This window comes from Mucor velutinosus (genome assembly GCF_035048745.1).
Source record: "Mucor velutinosus strain NIH1002 chromosome Unknown tig00001563, whole genome shotgun sequence".
Taxonomy (NCBI): Eukaryota; Fungi; Mucoromycota; class Mucoromycetes; order Mucorales; family Mucoraceae; genus Mucor; species Mucor velutinosus.
This window is the reverse complement of record NW_027041904.1, coordinates 2,224,329-2,242,028: the sequence shown is the minus strand read 5'-3', so window position 1 is coordinate 2,242,028 and position 17,700 is coordinate 2,224,329. Positions and strand designations below refer to the sequence as shown.

Sequence of the window (17,700 nt, the reverse complement as noted above, 5' to 3'; positions counted from 1 at the left end):
ACGCATTTTGCGCGTTGATGTACTATTTAATAGTCGTTTTCTATATTGCCAAACTGATGATAAGCCATTGCTTTACATGAGCAGTTACTCTTTGATACCTTTCGATTCACAATATGTGCACCACTGACAGTGATTTTAAAAATTGATTGGGGACGTTTAGGAAACTAGCCATTTATTATGCTGCCCTGAACGGAGACAGCATTCTTCAGAAACCCCACACACTTAGAGGAATAATCACATCATAACGGAGATTCCACACATGGCAATCAATTAAAATACTATGGCAAAAAGTGCCTATACCTTGCCGCATCCCGAGAATCTTTAAAGATAGTAAAGGATCAGTAGAACTGAACATCCCAGAAAAGAAAATACATACAAAATGTAAAAAGCGGAAAAAGAACGAATATCTGAAAAGTGATACAGTGTACGTTTATGTAAACTTGCAAGTTCTCTTGAAATGATGGGAACTCTTTTTCATTTATGGAGATGTTTTGATCTGTCAAATTAGAATAATCCATGTCGATAGGTATTGTCAATTAAATTAACATGTACTGGTTGTACCTTGTTAGAATTTTGTGTCATCTAAAACGGATCTAATTATGATTTCATTCAACATTTGATATCATTTCATTTGATACGTATACAACATCATGATAAATGCGAAATTAAATTAAGAAAAATAGCTTAATATTCCTACGTTGTACAATAGTCATCAAAGCGAAAAGAAAAAGATGAGTGATGAAGAAGGTTACCTGTTTGTAAACATGAGTTGAATGGTCTGTTTTTGTTCTTTCAGAGATTCAGGAGGAGGAAGAGGAGCAGTATAAGCGAATTTGCTATGAATTTGTTTCCTTGAAAAAGAAGCCAGAGAAAAAAAGGAGATATTGGAAGGGGATTTTGCTCAAATGTACATAGATTTGTATATAGAGGAGGGAAAAAGGAACAAATAAACCCAATGTAATACATATACTTTGCTCCCTTTGGGAAAGTATAATGCTGTAGACACTTGCAATTCATCAAGGTGACACGTTTATTGTCCTTTTGCGTTACATGGCAGCACTTTTTTTATCGCTTTATGAATGAGAAGTTCCTTGTTCTTGCTCTTCTTTCGTTCCTTGTTCTTGCTCTTCTTTCGTTCCTTGTTCTTTTCTTTTTTTCCCCAACCATTTTGTCGTTTTAGCCCATCTTAATTGTACATATAATACATACCTGTAAAAAAAACGAAATGTCAATATCATCGTCATTTCTGCCATTCAACCAGCCCAGCATCATGAATGATTTAAGTCGAGATTTAAAACATCAAGCAAGCATCACAGCAGAAAAGCTCAATTCCAAGGAACGACTTGAACTGTTGATCAATCAAGTCGATGATGAGACGCTGGCTGACTTAATGCACAATGAGTTTCAGCACCTGATTATCGATCAACAACGTCTGGTAACGATGCTTGAACAGAGGTCTGAATTGGTGGAAACTGAAAACGAAGAGCTCAAGTTGATTATCAATGACAGCCAGAGACGCTATGAGAAAGCAGTTCGAGAAATGCAGTTTTTCAAAAAGAAATATGACCGACTTGTAGAATCAAATCGATCTGTCGCAAGCGACCAGCAGCACAATGTACAAAACTATCTCAATTTGACACCCTCCAGCAGCCCCCAACCACCACCCACATCTTCATCCGTTATAGCACCACCGCCAGTATCCGATGCTGCCTCATCCATTTATTCCTACAATGCACCCGAAAAGCTAAATTGGCCCACGTCTCCTACGTATTCTGAGCATGCCAGTACCAGAAGAAGAAACAACTCGAATACAGCAGCAAGCATATTTAGTAATTTTTCAAGCAGTACTGAATCCAGCACTTATTCCCATTTCCAACACATGCAGCAGCAACAACAGCAAAGGTATGACGAAAACGGCAAGAAGCCACCAACTGCCTATCAGTTTTCTCGTAACCCATCCATGGCTTCGTCCTACTCTACACCAAGCACTGCGCCCTCCATGATTTCTTCCTCTGGTGCATCGTCAACCATCACTGTGCCCATGACACCTGTGCGCTCTACTACTTCTGTGTCTGGATATACAGGAAATTCAATGATTCAGCAGAGAAGAACAGATCCATTGAGCTTTGGTGGCTCAGATGCACTGTGGGATACACTGAGCAAAAGCCAAGGGAGTGATGTCACTGTAGAAAAGATCATTAGGTAAATACATGAATTCATGCATCTTATTTTTTTTTCCTCACACGCACACACACACAATAGCAACTTTCTTCGTCGAGGAGGATCACCTAACACTGCTAAACAATCACCTTCATCACACGCTGTCAAGTACGGATATGGTATGATTCATGCTCTAATTGTCGCCAAAGCTCCTGGCGCTTTAGATTTACTCCTACAGCAAGGAGCTAATCCAAATGTTGTGAGTATAAGTCAAGTGGATGGAGAAAAAGTAAGTGAATAGAGATGTTTGCAGACACGGAGAATGAGAGAGGCAACTAACATGCAAACGATGCAGGTATCACCTTGTTTCTTGGCTGCCCAAGTAGGTTGGCTGAGTGGATTGCAGAAACTAGTGCAAGCTGGTGGCGATTTGATATCTGCTCGAGGAGGTGGCAGTAAAAAGAAAACAGCACTTCATGTTGCAGCAGAGCATGGGCATGCAGCCATAGTAGAATACATTGTCAACATGACTCAAGGCACACTGAATTTGGAAAAGGACATATTAGGTAAATCCAGATAGCTATCAACAGTAGGGAGATCAATCGCAGCTTCTTACCACTTGTCTGCCTCCCCTTCAAATAGGTGCCACTGCTTTGCATTACGCTTGCACATCGGGTCATGCAGACCTTGTTTCTTTCATGATCAAAGTGTGTCTTATTCCAATAGACGAGCAGGATCGCAAAGGAGAAACAGCGTTACACTGGGCCACACGCAGTGGACGACTCGAGGTTGTCACACTGTTGATTGAAAGATACGGATGCGATGTGAATACGTATGTGAGCAAGAAGGTGAGCACACCGTACGATCTCGCCAAATCAGCTGGGCACAAACGAGTCGCTGAATACCTCAAGAACAATGGTGGCATTACATCCAAGAAAATGGACAAACGGCGAGAAGAAGACCTTGCAAACCAGGTGCCTCAGCATTTGGAGTCTGCTCTTGCGAAAAACGGCTTTTTCATGGGTGGATTTTAGTTGTTTTTTTTTGTGTAATAAAGACTTAATGATCGGAGTGCAGGTTTAAATATACACACATTCATCAGATTGTCCATTTGGGTCAAAGAAGCATGTTTTCTACCAGAAATAGATTTATATGGGGAGGAGGATAAAGAAATTTGTGTGTTTATATTTTTTCTTGTGTAAAATTTTCGTAGAGAAATGAGTGTGCAATCACCTCTCTTTCTTTTTTTTTTTTTCCTTTCTCTTCTCTTCCTTTGCTCATAGTGAATATGGGATTCAATGCTGTTGCTGACCACATAAGAAAATGGAAGAGAAATTCCAACCAGCCTGTCATTCATGAAATTGCACCCACCGTTGCCACACATCTTGCAAATGCATCAACAACCACCAACACCACCACTGCCAACCATCTCCATAATAAGAAACTCCGCAAACCACCATCACCACCAAAGAAACAACTTCCTCCTAGTCCAGATAGCTATTTGCAAGGCATTGGCGATTACACATACATCAAGCAAGTGGGGCAAGGAAAATTCAGTAGAGTCATGTTATCTACACATTGTTTGACAAAGAAACAAGTGGCTGTAAAGGTACGTATGTGTGTGTGTGTGTGAGAGAGAGAGAGACAGAGAGAGAGAGAGAGAGACAGAGGTGTTGAAAAAAAAAAGGAATCATCACACATTAATATGGCTAACACACACATACACACTTTCTGGATAGATCATTGACAAACGAGTGCATGATTACAGAGTCATGTCAAGACTTGTGCGAGAGATTTCATTGATGGAAGCCCTGGATCATCCCAACATTGTGCGATTATACGAGACGTATGAAACCACAGATTCGTTGTATTTGGTCATGGAGTATGTGGATGGATACAACCTGGACGAATTCTTGCAACAAAGAGGCGGTAAATTGCCTGAAAACGAAGCACGAGATGTATTTCGACAAATGGCTGCTGCAATGGACTATTGTCATTCTCGGTGGGTGGTTCACCGAGATCTGAAGGTATTGTAAAACATTAAATTTTGGTCTGTAAACCTTAAATTCATATAAAAATAAAACCTAGGCACCAAACATCTTGTTGACAAGGGATTTTCAAGTCAAGATTGCAGACTTTGGGTTGGGAAATCGATATGGAAGAAGACGGCTCAAGACGATTTGCGGTTAGATAGATGGCACTGGTCTTGTTGTATCAGCCATGTACTTACTGTTCTTGCATAGGATCCATGCTATATTACAGTCCGGAAATCATCAATGGACAAGGGTACACAGGGCCAGAAGTAGATTGTTGGTGCTTGGGTGTGTCTTTGTATCGTATGACTGTAGGCGAAGAACCATTTCACAGGGCAAACAGTATGTGTGTATCCAAGTGATGTCAAATGTGCAACTTATATAGACTCTTATATTTAGCTGTCGGTGATCTTAGGAAGGATGTAACAGGAGGCAATTTCATTATACCCAATCACTTGAGCGTAGGATTAAGAAATACCATCATGAAATGCATGTCTGTGGATAAAAACAAGCGCACCCGAGTTCACTTGGCCCTGAAAAACGACCCTTGGCTCTCGGATGACGGCAAATTACCCAATATATTCATTTATGGCACCACGCAAACAACAGCAACCATGGCAACAGTCGTTACAGCCGCTACAAAAGAGGAGGAATTGGCTCGTTTGAAAAAGGAAAAGGAGAAGCTAAAGTACCAGCATTTACGGGACATGGAGGAGGAAAAGAGATACAAGAAATTCATCAAAAAGACCATTGTATGTCATCCCAAGAACCCATCTATTTATTTCACCAGTGCGATCCCTCATTCCCCTAAACCAGAAGACACGTACACGAACAGCGAAAAGCAGAGACATTTGTTCTTTCAAAAAGTCAACGAACTATCGCATCAAGTCCAGCTTTTGCCTGCTCAAAACACAGGCAACAAATCACCCATTCGGCATTTACTGAGAAAACTAAAGCAGCCTGAGAATCATACCACCGCCAGCAGTTTGAGTCTATCGCTTGCGAATAGAAACGGATCACAAAATAGCTTGAATGCCATTCCCTGTGGCAACGCTGCTACTAGCACTATACCAGCTGTTGCACAACAGCAGAGAAACCCCATCCGAAAAACGTCTTCCAACATGAGTCTGTCTCAGATATACCAACGCGTTGCCAAAGATCAAGTCCACTACTACACTTTCCAACTGACACCTCAAACAGCACTACGTATCACTGGTGTGGCAGGCGAATCCTCCTCCATTTCCATGCAGCAGAGCCAACAAGACGAAATCACCATGATGCTGATCATTCGAGGCATTTGCGACATTATGGGTATCACGTACCATCGAGACAAGAACGACCGCTTAATCTGTGTGATGGCATTGAGCGATTACATCAACGAAAAGCCCAAGTCATTCTACAAACTCAAGCGCAGAGACAGCAAAATGATATCCTCAAACCAATCCTTGTATACCAATAACAACAACATCGAAACTCATGATGGCAGCCAGGCTTCCTTTAGTCGTAGTAGTGCAGGGCTATCTGACATGAATCGATCCTCGCAGTTTGTGGGCGGAGGTAGTAGTCGATTTAGCAAGTTTAAAAAGATGACAAGCCATGTGCTATCCAGCATTTTTCCCTATCATTCATCGACACTGGTTGTGCAAGATAGCCGATCCGTACGCTATCCTCCATTCCCTCATATCAATGCTGCAGCTAGCAGTAACTATGCAAGTCGATTCAATACAGCCGTCAATAGAACAACGACGCATGTAGGCTCACAGTCGTCTCAGCAATCCACGCATGTAGGCTCACAGTCGTCCCAGCAATTCACGCATGTCAGTGAAGAAGATGGGCAGGACAAAAAGTCGGGTGTGGCCATTTTCGCTATTGAGATCATATCGCTTTCCAAAGACTTGCAAAACAGAGTGGCTGCCATCAAGCTATCCAAGATTGAGGGCTCTTCTAAGGTATTCCGTATTGCTTGTGGTTGGATCACAGGTGTCATTGGCCAAAACATCACACCAGCACAGCTGACAGATCAGTTCAACCACACCCTGCTCCACTATGATTTGAACGCCAGTGCAGCAGACATCCCTTCATCCACAACTGCTGCCATGATGAGAACATCTCCCTCCCAGCAGCGACTTAATAGACCCAAATCCGCCATTACATTCATACCCGTCCATGCTCAACAAGCAAGCACTCATAACACCATTCAGAAATCGCCCACGACAGCTGTTCCATCTACTACAAAATAAAAATTGTCTTTTGTTTATTCCAGTTGTCTGATCGAAGCATTTGTATCATCCAATGCTACTTGATCTGACATGATCTCCAATTGCGTGTCGTCTTGCAACTGCTGCATGGCATCATCGTTGAATAATGAAGTGTCTTGTTGCTCTGTGGACTGAGCAATAGGCCCACTAAACAATGTCTCTTGTGCTTGTTGCTTTAATTGATCATTTTCGTGGATAATCTTCAACAGATGAGAATCCTTGGGCAGTGATTCGCGAAGTTTGTGCATTCCCTTGTCCATGCCAAGTACACCGCCACATGTCAAGCCTGCAAATGTGCCCACTAGGATGAATAATAAATGAGTGATTTGATTGTGTCTCGTAGGCTGTTTACTTACAGATCGTTGGTATAGCGGTTGCTGGTCTTTGAGCCGTTGCCCTTGATCTTGCTATAGGGAGATTTGTAAATCAGCAGCGTGCAATGCATTGTGTTGGGCGGTGCTTACCCCAGAGACGTGCAGACATGCCAAGTGAAGCGGCGCCAATGGTGGCTATTATATGATGCGTGTTGATGAGTACAGACGATACCATGCGCCTCACAGCAACATACCCAATGTGATGAAATTGAATACAGCAGACCGAATCACTAACTCTTCCTCCTTGGATGGCTTGTAGTTAACAAGTTCAAATTTGATTTCGTCTTTGCTTGACATAGTGCTGTTTAGAGTTATTAAAAAAAAAAAGAGAGAGAGAGAGAGAAAGAGAGTGAGAGAGAGAAAAAGAAATGGTTGCCCCTGCCAATGGATGCATGTTTTATCCTTTGCCATGGCAGTGGGGTTTCAAAAAGGAGGCCGAACAAGCCAAAAATGAGGATGGCCAATGCATGATTGCACATCTCAATTCATTGTTGTATAGAATAGATTCAATGTTTTGCAGACACCTTCAAATGGAGTTGTGTTTTGGTTGATAAAGTGTATATATATATATAGTACGTTTTATGGAAGTGTCTTTTTACATCTGCATCTCTTTTTTCCATCCTGCACAGCACCAATGCGACCATTTTACGTTACCTGTAGCATCATCTTACTGCTCTTCTTTGCCCTTCTATGCGACGGATACGCTATTGACAACAAGAACAGCTCTCTGCTACAAGAGAGATCCAACATGGATATAAAAAAGGATTGCGCTGAAGTGACAACGACGACAACGCCCCACACAAGAGCAACCACGACTACCACGGCCCCCACTAAAACTCACTCAAATGCCAGCTCAAAGAGCGAGACGTGCTGCCATCCCAAGAACAACACCAAATGCTGCAAAGAAGATAAAAAGCCACTGTTTGAACCACAGGTCATTGCAGCAGGCGTGTTGTTGATCATTGCGGGCACTTATCTACTGGTGTACGGATTCCCCATGTTTAGAATTACGATGGCAGTGATCGGATTCATCTTTGGAGGTATGTATATATATATATATAGAGAGAGTGGAGGGAGATCATGCAATTCACAGTCGAGTTCTACCAGGTGCTGTTACGTGGATTGGTCTTCAAGCATGCGAGCCTACAGAGAGCTATCCAAATGCATCTGATCTCTATATTGGCACATGTGTAGGCGTTGCTGTGGCGGCAGCTATTATCTGTGTTGTTCTGTACAAGGCGGGTTTGTATCTACTGTGCGGCATGGCAGGCGTGCTGTTGGCCATCTACATTTGCTGCTGGCAGGCCGACTTTTTTCTGCAAAACATCTTTCATCGTACCCTGTTTACGCTCTCCTTTGTGGTGGCGTTTATCCTCGGCCTGATCTTTATGGAATTTGCAACCGTGATTCTATCCATGGCAGTGGTGGGCGTATACATGCTGGCACTGGGCATTGATTTATTTGTAAGGACAGGGCTGGTAAAGGGTTTGGAAGTGTTATTGGATTTCAATCCTGAGCGCAATGCCAACAGCAAGTACCATCTCAACAGGATAAGTCTTGGAAAGCGAAGTGCGCCTGGTGATTACAACCCTGATTGGAAGACACATGTTACCATGGGCTGTATGATTGCTGTGGTTTGTCTATCTGCTTTATTTCAAGCTTGGCACAACAAGGGAAATAGATTTGGGCTTCGCATCATTAAAAACTCGAATGATACATTACATAAAATTAAATAAATTTACTACGAGAAGACGCTGTAGCCAACGAACGGTGTGGGTTTAGCTTGAGGTAAAAGATGTGCTGCATGTCTGGTCTTTGTGAATGGGTCATGCAACCTTGTATGATGGTGGCTTCTGTGCTTGAATGAAAGTGGGTTAATCGGATCTGATCACCAGGTATAATTTGCACTAGATCACCCTATGTCATTACATGATAAGTAGGCAGTCAACTGGATATCAAGTCCACCTACCGTGTCCACATGGCGCACTTCCATGAATTGGTGGTCAAATGCAACCACATAAGGGTATTGGAATGCAATGTTGTCTGGATTTCCCTCCCATTCACACAACAACGGCAGTCTATTGTATACATCAGTAACGCGCCGACTTGCTCTGTGCCTCACAACTTACTTTTGTGGCCCTCGTTGCACCAAAGACCCATTTCTGTTGTTGACATAAAACGCGAGCTTGTTGTAGCACAGCATGAATTTATCGTGCACACGGTACATGGCAAGCGGTTTTAATGAATCTGATTGTCGATGCACAAAATTGAACTGTGGATCCCCTTTGTCAGGGATATCTCGCCCGCCTACACTCAAGTTTTCAGGATCGATAATCTCAAATCCGCGTTCACACACAATCAGCAGCTTTGATTTCAAGAAATGAACGTTGCTTGATTCAGCGCCCACATAGAATTCCTAGTAAAACAGATACGACATGAGCTTTTTGCTACTGAAACCACACCCGCAGGCCAACGAACCTTGTACTTTTTGAACCAAGAATGGCTGGATCGATTACCAAGCTTGAAGCCCGTCTTTTGAGTAATGTACTTTTGGTTTTTGGGATCTCGTAAATCCAACGTGGGCTCCAGTGATGTAAAGATACTGGAAGTGTTCTTCTTTTTCTTAAACACCACAAGTTCTTTGTTGTTACAAAATCCAACTTGAAAGAAATGCACATGTTGACCGAGTTCCTGGCCAAGTCGCTCTGGTGATTTGGTGTTGCTTGCTGTCGGTGAGTTCAGTACATCCAGGGGGTACGCTTTCAATGTTTTGTCTATGCAGCAATGTGAGTGGACCTTGATAACAACCCACACAGCATCTCCTTACCTGCCAGCACGAGGAGGATATTGTACCTGCCCAACACTGCCAGTTGGGTGACATTCTCACTGGACAAGACTCTTTTTATACCGTGTCCATCAAACGCTTTAAAGTAGATGCCTGTGTCTGTGCCTACTGCCAACTTTCTTTCGCCGTGTTTAGACACTAGAAAACAGAGTGAGAATCTATCCAATACACAAAAAAAAAAACCTGCGACGTACCGAATGGCACAGTGCAATTCACCTTGCCATGCTTGGTAGATCCACTACTGGCGGCAGCTACATATCTAAAAGAAGTATCATCCAGCGTAATCAGATCGTACACATCCTCTCCCAGTCGTTTCTTGAGCGACGATTTTGCCTCCTCGATCGCTGCAATCCATTTCTGCTTTTCATCCACACTGCATGAAAACGTATACACGCCACCGCGTTGACCCAAATGATGAAACGTCAAGGGCACATAACCAGCGGATGAATAAGAGGATGCACCGTGAAGATACCCTGTCGTGGTAGTAGCCAACAGGTTTCTTGTAGTGGATGACGATGCAGATGATGTGTGGCTCAAGCTACTGTCGCTGGCACCACCCACGTGCAGCATTTGCAAAGGAATGGGTCTTCTCCACACTCTGTATTCGTCCACCGTGTTGCTGCTGGCAGTAGATTTTCGTGCTTTGGTCATCAACACCATATGGTCAAAGATGAAGAGATGAATGTCTGACTTTTCTGTCACCTCAATGCCGTTGCTTCTTCGCTTGATATCGCCTTGATAGTACAGTCGGCGATGCGGACCTGTCAGTTGCAAATCTTGGAATTCGCCCTGCTTGAAGGTAATCATGTCATTGATCTCAAGTATTTCCACCCGCTTCTTGAATATCTCTGCCAGCGCGTCTGACTGTGTTGCCACCTTCTTGACCATGTCCAGGCATTTACTGAGATACGTGTGATCTGGATGGTCCTCGTCTGTCTTTTTCAGAATGGCATCCAGGAGCAGTGGGTAACGCTGCATACGAGTAACTGGATTCAGCAAGAAATGCCGGAAAGCCAATCGACGCATACGCTTGCTCTTTTCCACGTGCACTATAAACCGCTCAAAATCCGGATTGTTTCGCTCCTCTTCCTTGACCAGATACTCTGCAAGCGACACGCGTGGACAGTATTGACTAAATGGATCTTCAAAGTAAGCAAAGTGCTTGATCAAGATATCGCCAATCATGGGCACACATTCATGTTGATGTTGATGCTGTAGCTCCAACAGATCGGCAAACAAAGCCGTGCTCACTTCAGTCAGTTCCTTGTAGTTGCCAAACACTTCGTGCACAAATTCCTCTCGTTTCTGGGTGGATGCAATGATGGACTTGCTGAGCAACGGTGCTATTACGACTTCAGACAAAGTCTCCAGGTCCTTCTTGTACACTTCCTCTGAATAGATCATTTCGTTGATTGCTTCCTGTCTCGCAATCTCTCTCTTGGACAAGGACTCTAGCAGCTCCTGTGGCACGCGTTGTGCCCAAGCCATGTGGGGCTGTGTCGCTGATGTGGTGCTGCTGCTTGGTTGATCCGATTGTGGACGAGGTTTTGTGGTTGTAGCTGTAATGGCGGTTGTGTCCTGGGCATCAAATTCCAGTGCAAATACATCTGGCTTGTTGGGACATCGAGGAGCATAGCATCCACCTTTTCCAGGAAGACAGTCAAAGGTATAGCACTCCAGTAAACTTGTCAATATACCAGCCGGCACATCCTCATCCAGCATGTCTTCTGGGAGTGTGTAGTATTCATCAGGTGAGTTGAAAACGGTGCCTTGAATAATGGATTTTTGAGAATAGTGAATTGGTTCAAACAAGGGTGGTTTCGACTTCATCAAGGCGTTTGCTACGTGCATGCAGTACGCTTCCGGAATACCATCGAGCAGATCGTGCAGCATTTTCTACAGACATGGACAGGTCAGTATATTCATATGGCATACATTACAAGTGTCATTACAATTGCTTCTTGTCCAGTGAATGACTCTGGATACTCGTTGGCACAGAACAGTTCACGCACATTCTCCAATCCTCTTACACGTCGCACAAACGCTTTACCAAGAACAGACAGAAGCGCATACGCTGGTGGTGTGGATGCAGCAATAGGTGTATTGATGCCATTGGTTGCAGGAGGGGATGTCGTAACTGAAGACGTGCTGGATGAGTACTGCAAACTGCCATGTGCTCCAGGCCGATTACTGTTTGATGAAAGATGGTGTTGGCCATGTTGAAGAGAACCGTTGCGTTCCGTTAACAAGGTGGCGTTCGAGTCAGTTGTCAATGTGGATGAACTGCTGTCTCTAATACTGCTCTCATCCGTATAAGCAGCTGTTTTCCCCTCTTGTTGATGTCTCTTTTGATTAGCAGCGAGGTACGTATTGACATAGTCTGAATGTGTGTGATGGTAGCTAGAAGAGTTTGGATAGAGAGGAGGTTCGTTGTGTGCGGCATAGTAAGGTGATGATGGATAGGATGCTAATGGTGGTACAATGTAGGGGTGGGGTTGAGGCATTGACATGCTGGGTTCCACAAGCGTGGCGGAAGTAGTGGTGGATGGTCGAGGCGGTAGTCTCGGTGGAAGAGGTGATGGCATGTATGGTTCTGGTGTTGGCAAGTCGTATTTATGTGAATTATATACATTGTTCTAATGCGAGCGTGTTAGCTACATTTCTAAACACCTGTACTCACAACAGCCAGCTTACATAATGAGGTCGATGGGTGGTATTGGCTCTACTCGCCATCAAAGGGGATGGTTGTCGCTGTGGTGATTGCAATGAATGAGCCCTTGTGGGTGTGTTTAGTGTCTGTTGCTGCTGCTGCTGCTCTGCATTCAGTTCAGATATGTAAGTATCCACATCTCGCATTAACCCATTCAAGCTAGAATCCAAAATATCGCTATCGTTTGTATGCTGCTGTAACTGCTGTTGATGTTGATGATTCCACATTATGATGCAATTGCCATTTGACAAGCCAAATATCAATACTGAGAAAAAAAAAAAAAAGAGCAATCCAGTGGAAAGAAGAGAAAAAAGAGTATCCACATGGAATGGTCACGACATGTCAACTTTTGTGCACTCGAACTCAACCAATGATCCCATGTCGACCTCTCAAAATTGCGTGTCTGGATGCTAGGCGGGAAGTTTTTCCCTAATTATCTCGAATAGCCATATCAAGAAAATCAGCAATGCAGGGTCTCGAAGTTTTACCAAACATTTTCTATTACAAGCAGTTTGTACATGGATCTGGCTTTTTTTTTTTTTTTTTTTTTTTTTTTTTTTTTTTAGGATACTCCATATTCATATCAACAAGAAGAGAGCAGATACCGTACTTGCATCATCTCTTACAACTCAAATCTATGCATATCGCAGTGAGTTTTGGACAGTGATTCCTCATGTTAGAGGCCATTTTAAACCACCAAATTAGCACCAAACAGTTGCTCTCATCTGGCAGTTACTTTCTGACACCTTTGCTCAACTTTTTGGGGACCCAAAAAATATGGCTAAAAATCGACTCCAAACCATGAGGTACCCCTCATGGTTTTTCATCGAAAATCAAACGGTCGCGTTGTTGATCTTGAAATTGAAGACTTCTACTATGGCACATATCGAGTCAAACTGTTTCTCTCGACCCAAAGCAACCTCTGAAACTTTGTTTGTAATACCTTCATATGTAAAATCTTGACATTTTGGCAGAAAACCTCACTTCATATTTCTATGGATTGCTCAATAAGTTTGTTCAAAACACCTCTTATAATTATCATCACCGGATGCGCCTTGAAACGTACGCTAAGAGAGCTGAACGAAACATGGGACAATGACCAAGTTTGCTATAGTCAAATCATGAAAAATAGATCAATCAAGTCGAAAATGAATCAAAATGATCAAATCAGAACAGGATGTCAAGCGGGAGATGTAATCGTTTTTGGCTGCACTGGTTGGTGGCATTATCAATGTCTTTCTTCTTATCTGGAGGTACTATGTGTTTCTAAAGCTAATATATAATGAAAGCCACAGATTAAAAGGCTTTGTAATTTAGTATGGCACGTTTATCTCGCTCTTTAAGCTCTCTTTTTTTTTTTTTTAGCACGTTCAAGGGCTGAATAAATGAGGTTGGATCAACCTTGGTTATATTGTACTTGGAGCTCAAATGAGACTCCGTCTGTAAACAACTTTGTCTCATCATCATTATAGCATGACATTGTTAGAATGAGCTTTGGCCAAAAAAGATTCTCTGCTAGTCATAACAATCAGCCACACAGCTGCAGCTTGAAATCGTTGAAAATCTAGAATTATACCATCGACACGAATGATGCCCTATCAAACCAAAAGTTCTTGGCTCTCGTAAACTACCTAACTTTTTTCAGTTAAAGGGGTCATTTTATATATGAGCTGAAGGTTAAACTGTCTATTAGATGATGACATGCTTTCAGTTCGTTAAAGCAATTCGTGGTTTGGTGTAATGCCTGTGCTCCCAAACATCCCTTTTTAATTGAAAGTTTAAAAATCCTATTTTTACTCATTTCTTTTTTTTCTCTCTCTTTTTCTTTCTCGTTTCTGTTTTGTATCATGTATCAGACTACCTTTATTCTAGACAAAAAGAGAACGCGCAAGGCAATGATGGTGGGGTCAACTAGCAAGTCAATGTCGTGGATGGCAATGCTGTTTCTTGTAACCATCATTTGTGGCACAACAGCAACCATTGTCAATGCAGAAAAACTTGAGCAAAGGAACGAGTACATATTGGAGTTTAATAGCATTGATGAAACTACAGCATTTACCCAGCAACACACAAACAACGTTCATGTGCGTTATACCTACGACAGTGAGCTACTCGCAGGCGCTGCTGTCGAATTCAAAGATGATACAATTGCAGAGAAACTACTCAAGCATCCCAACATTAAAAGATCTTGGCCCATTCATCACCGTGCTCATTTGCATGCCCCTGTGCCAGATTTCCAAAACAGTGATAGCGACAGTAATGAGGCTCAAGTCAGCGAAAACGATACCACTGTTACAACATTTGCACCACAGAGAGCGGTTTGTTAAAGACAGAATTCACAAACCGGCACGGCATTAATCCTGACAATCTCATTATACAGAGTACTATTCCTCTATTGACTCAAGCCTACACCAAATTCCAAGATTTGAAATCCAATGGCTCCGGTGTTAAGATTGGCATTATTGATACAGGTAACATCAATGCAAGCAATACATATACATGAATCAAGACGCTAAGCCCTTATAACTCAGGCGTTGACTACACTCATCCTGCACTGGGTGGATGCTTTGGAAAAGGCTGCAAATTTGCTTATGGGTATGATTTGGTGGGAAATAATTACAATGGCAGCACAAGCTCCATCGAGGAAAGCGATGACCCCATCGACAACTGTCCAGTCAACTCAAGTAATGTCAAGCAATCAGGACCAAAAAGTTGTCATCCTCATCTCATTTGACATTGATTTAGCTTCAGCAACTGGGCATGGTACATTTGTCTCTGGTATCATTGGCGCTCAAGATCTCGTTTATGTAAGCTCCATATACATAATTTGAACGAAGCTGTTGTACTGAACATACTTGTATATATAGAATTGGACAGGCGTAGCCCCAGGCGCAACTTTGGGCATGTGGAAGTAAGTTTTTGCGTATAGCAGGAGAACCCGAATATCAAAATCCTAAATTTATTTTTAACAGAGTCTATGGCTGCAATTATGCAGGTTCACCCAACGATGTTATATTAAAGGCAATGGAAATGGCCTACAAGGTAAAAATGCCAATCCTAAATATAGTGCCATCACATGGTCGTATTTAATTTTAGGATATTACATTTAGGCTGGCATGGATGTGATCAGCATTTCTCTTGGTATTAGCGGAGGTTGGCAGGAAGATGTGCTATCAGTGATGGCAGATAGATTAGTGTCCAAAGGAGTCCATGGTAAGTTGGAATTTAGTGTGCTACCATGTAATGTAATAAACTAACAAATATTGCAGTGATTACCGCAAGTGGCAATAGCGGCACAAGCGGTATCTTTCTAACTGCTTCACCTGCCAGTGGCAAAAATGTCATTGCTGTTGGTTCCACCATGAACACACATGTACCTGGATACATCTTGAAATTGATCCCACCCAACAAAACAAAGGGCTCTATCGACATCACTTACCGTACATTTGTCAGCAAGGCACTCACATTGAACGCTACACTCCCCATCGTTCCAACAGGCAAGGAATTCAATCAAGAGAACGACGCTTGCAAAGATCTCGGTGATTCAGACAAGTACAAGAACACTATTGTCTTGATCCATCAAGGCGGTAATTGCGATACTCTGACCAAAGTGAAACATGCTCGTTCTGTCGGTGCCAAAGCAGTCGTCTTGTACACAGATATCAGAAACGCAACTACTTCATTCGAGACTCTTTCCAGTGCTGTATTGCCTATTGCGTTCATCAATAACGACGATGGAGAGATCATTTACAAAGAAGCACATCGTATCAACAACAAGAAGCAAGCCATCAAGGCACAATTTACCAACACGCTTGTAGCCATGGAAGCACCAGAAGGCGAAGCAGAGAGTATATCCAGTTTTTCTACACTTGGTCCTACCAACAAACTGCAACTAAAACCTGAATTAGTTGCAGTAGGAGGTAACGTATTCTCTACTGTGCCTAGATACCAGGGCTCCTATCGATTCGCATCAGGAACATCCTTCAGTGCCCCTTATGTATCTGCCAATGTAGCGCTCTTCTTATCCAACTGTAACCAGAGCAAGCAGAGCCCAGATCTGGTAAAGAGCGTCTTGATGAATTTCGCTAGTCCAGGTACGGATCTTTTGTTCTTTTTTCATATATACACGAGATATTATTTTCTAATTAACCACAATTACACTTACTCACACGTTTCGATACTATAGTAAAAGGGCCCATCTCCGCTTCACCTTATGGTGATTCCCCTATTCGGCAAGGTGCTGGGGTGGTTGATGTCGCACAGGCCATACACGGTTTTGAGCAGTTCCACGTATCACCTGCCAAACTCAGTTTAAACGACACGGCACACTCTCACTTATTGGAGCATCAAGAAATCACAATTTACAACCATGATGCAACAACGCTCACATTTAATATATCGCACCAACCATCCTTGACCGCTACAGGTTACGCTCTCAATCAAAAGCATCCTTCTTATACGCCAGTTGAACCGGTTGGACTCTATGCAGACAATCAATCGTCAGTGGCGACGTTGCATTTCGATAAAACTTCATTGGTAATACCTGCCGGAGAAGCAGCCAAGGTCCGTGTCCATATCAAACCTCCGAGCAAGACATTCAGCTTGCAAGATCATGTCTTGTACGGCGGATACATTATGATCTCTACTACTACTACTGACGCAAAGGCGTCTGTGCCTTATTTTGGCATGATTGGTAACATGAAAGACCTTCCCATCTTGGACAGATCCAACAAGCCATCACCAGCAGCGCCCTATCAGTTTCCTGCTATTGGACTTACCAACGGCAACTCTACTGTAAAGGACGGTTCCGTGGGCCACTTCAACATAACATACTATCCAGATCTGAAATTGGCCACTGGCGGACCCTATATTCTCGCCAGATTACTTACAGGTACAGCATTACTTCAGGTCCAGATCATGGACAAAGAAAACCGGCATGTAGGAGACGTGCCCATGACAGAATCTCGCCGCTACATGATGCGCAATACGCTTGGTATCACTGAATATTCTACCTCGTTCTATTCGTGGTATTGGTCAGGGGAATACACGCCCAAAAATAGCAGCTCCTCCTCAGCCAAGCCCAAACTGCTGCCATCTGGCGAATATCGACTTAGGATCAGAGCCCTCAAGGTGTTTGGCAGCGCTGAAAATGACCATGATTTCGACACCTGGACATCTGCTAGATTAAAATTAGAAATCAATACAAAATAAAATCACAATCCGCGGAATTCCTCATTATTGCATGTCGCACGAAATCTATTTTTGCCAGTAATTTCACATTATGAATTAGACAACCCCGCTATTCAGTCTTATTTACGGA

The 17,700-nt window shown here is 42.9% G+C and overlaps 6 protein-coding genes across 6 annotated transcripts; 4 read left to right on the top strand and 2 right to left on the bottom strand.

The window, feature by feature from the left end:
* Positions 1–1,225: 1,225 nt before the first annotated feature.
* ATC70_009353 (uncharacterized protein) lies at positions 1,226–3,194 on the top strand (the record flags this gene model as incomplete). Its single annotated transcript, XM_064828586.1, has 4 exons — positions 1,226–2,202; positions 2,263–2,449; positions 2,516–2,726; positions 2,803–3,194. The coding sequence occupies 4 exons, from the start codon at positions 1,226–1,228 to the stop codon at positions 3,192–3,194; spliced, it is 1,767 nt and encodes a 588-aa protein (XP_064685788.1).
* Positions 3,195–3,448: 254 nt separating this feature from the next.
* On the top strand, positions 3,449–6,433 carry ATC70_009352 (uncharacterized protein; the record flags this gene model as incomplete). Its single annotated transcript, XM_064828585.1, has 5 exons — positions 3,449–3,769; positions 3,900–4,187; positions 4,249–4,345; positions 4,404–4,535; positions 4,593–6,433. 5 exons carry the CDS (start codon positions 3,449–3,451, stop codon positions 6,431–6,433), a joined length of 2,679 nt encoding a protein of 892 aa, XP_064685787.1.
* A 14-nt stretch (positions 6,434–6,447) lies between these two features.
* Positions 6,448–7,122, bottom strand: TOF1 (Topoisomerase 1-associated factor 1; the record flags this gene model as incomplete). Its single annotated transcript, XM_064828584.1, has 4 exons — positions 6,448–6,752; positions 6,808–6,858; positions 6,916–6,960; positions 7,020–7,122. The coding sequence occupies 4 exons, from the start codon at positions 7,120–7,122 to the stop codon at positions 6,448–6,450; spliced, it is 504 nt and encodes a 167-aa protein (XP_064685786.1).
* A 337-nt stretch (positions 7,123–7,459) lies between these two features.
* On the top strand, positions 7,460–8,527 carry ATC70_009350 (uncharacterized protein; the record flags this gene model as incomplete). The annotated part of the gene is made up of 3 exons (XM_064828583.1): positions 7,460–7,865; positions 7,933–8,459; positions 8,507–8,527. 3 exons carry the CDS (start codon positions 7,460–7,462, stop codon positions 8,525–8,527), a joined length of 954 nt encoding a protein of 317 aa, XP_064685785.1.
* Positions 8,528–8,553: 26 nt separating this feature from the next.
* Positions 8,554–12,607, bottom strand: ATC70_009349 (uncharacterized protein; the record flags this gene model as incomplete). Its single annotated transcript, XM_064828582.1, has 8 exons — positions 8,554–8,742; positions 8,795–8,903; positions 8,955–9,241; positions 9,304–9,599; positions 9,653–9,808; positions 9,865–11,566; positions 11,623–12,306; positions 12,365–12,607. 8 exons carry the CDS (start codon positions 12,605–12,607, stop codon positions 8,554–8,556), a joined length of 3,666 nt encoding a protein of 1,221 aa, XP_064685784.1.
* A 1,620-nt stretch (positions 12,608–14,227) lies between these two features.
* Positions 14,228–17,591, top strand: ATC70_009348 (uncharacterized protein; the record flags this gene model as incomplete). Its single annotated transcript, XM_064828581.1, has 9 exons — positions 14,228–14,698; positions 14,761–14,851; positions 14,912–15,064; positions 15,126–15,187; positions 15,248–15,291; positions 15,353–15,422; positions 15,491–15,593; positions 15,650–16,474; positions 16,567–17,591. 9 exons carry the CDS (start codon positions 14,228–14,230, stop codon positions 17,589–17,591), a joined length of 2,844 nt encoding a protein of 947 aa, XP_064685783.1.
* Between the last annotated feature and the right edge of the window lie 109 nt (positions 17,592–17,700).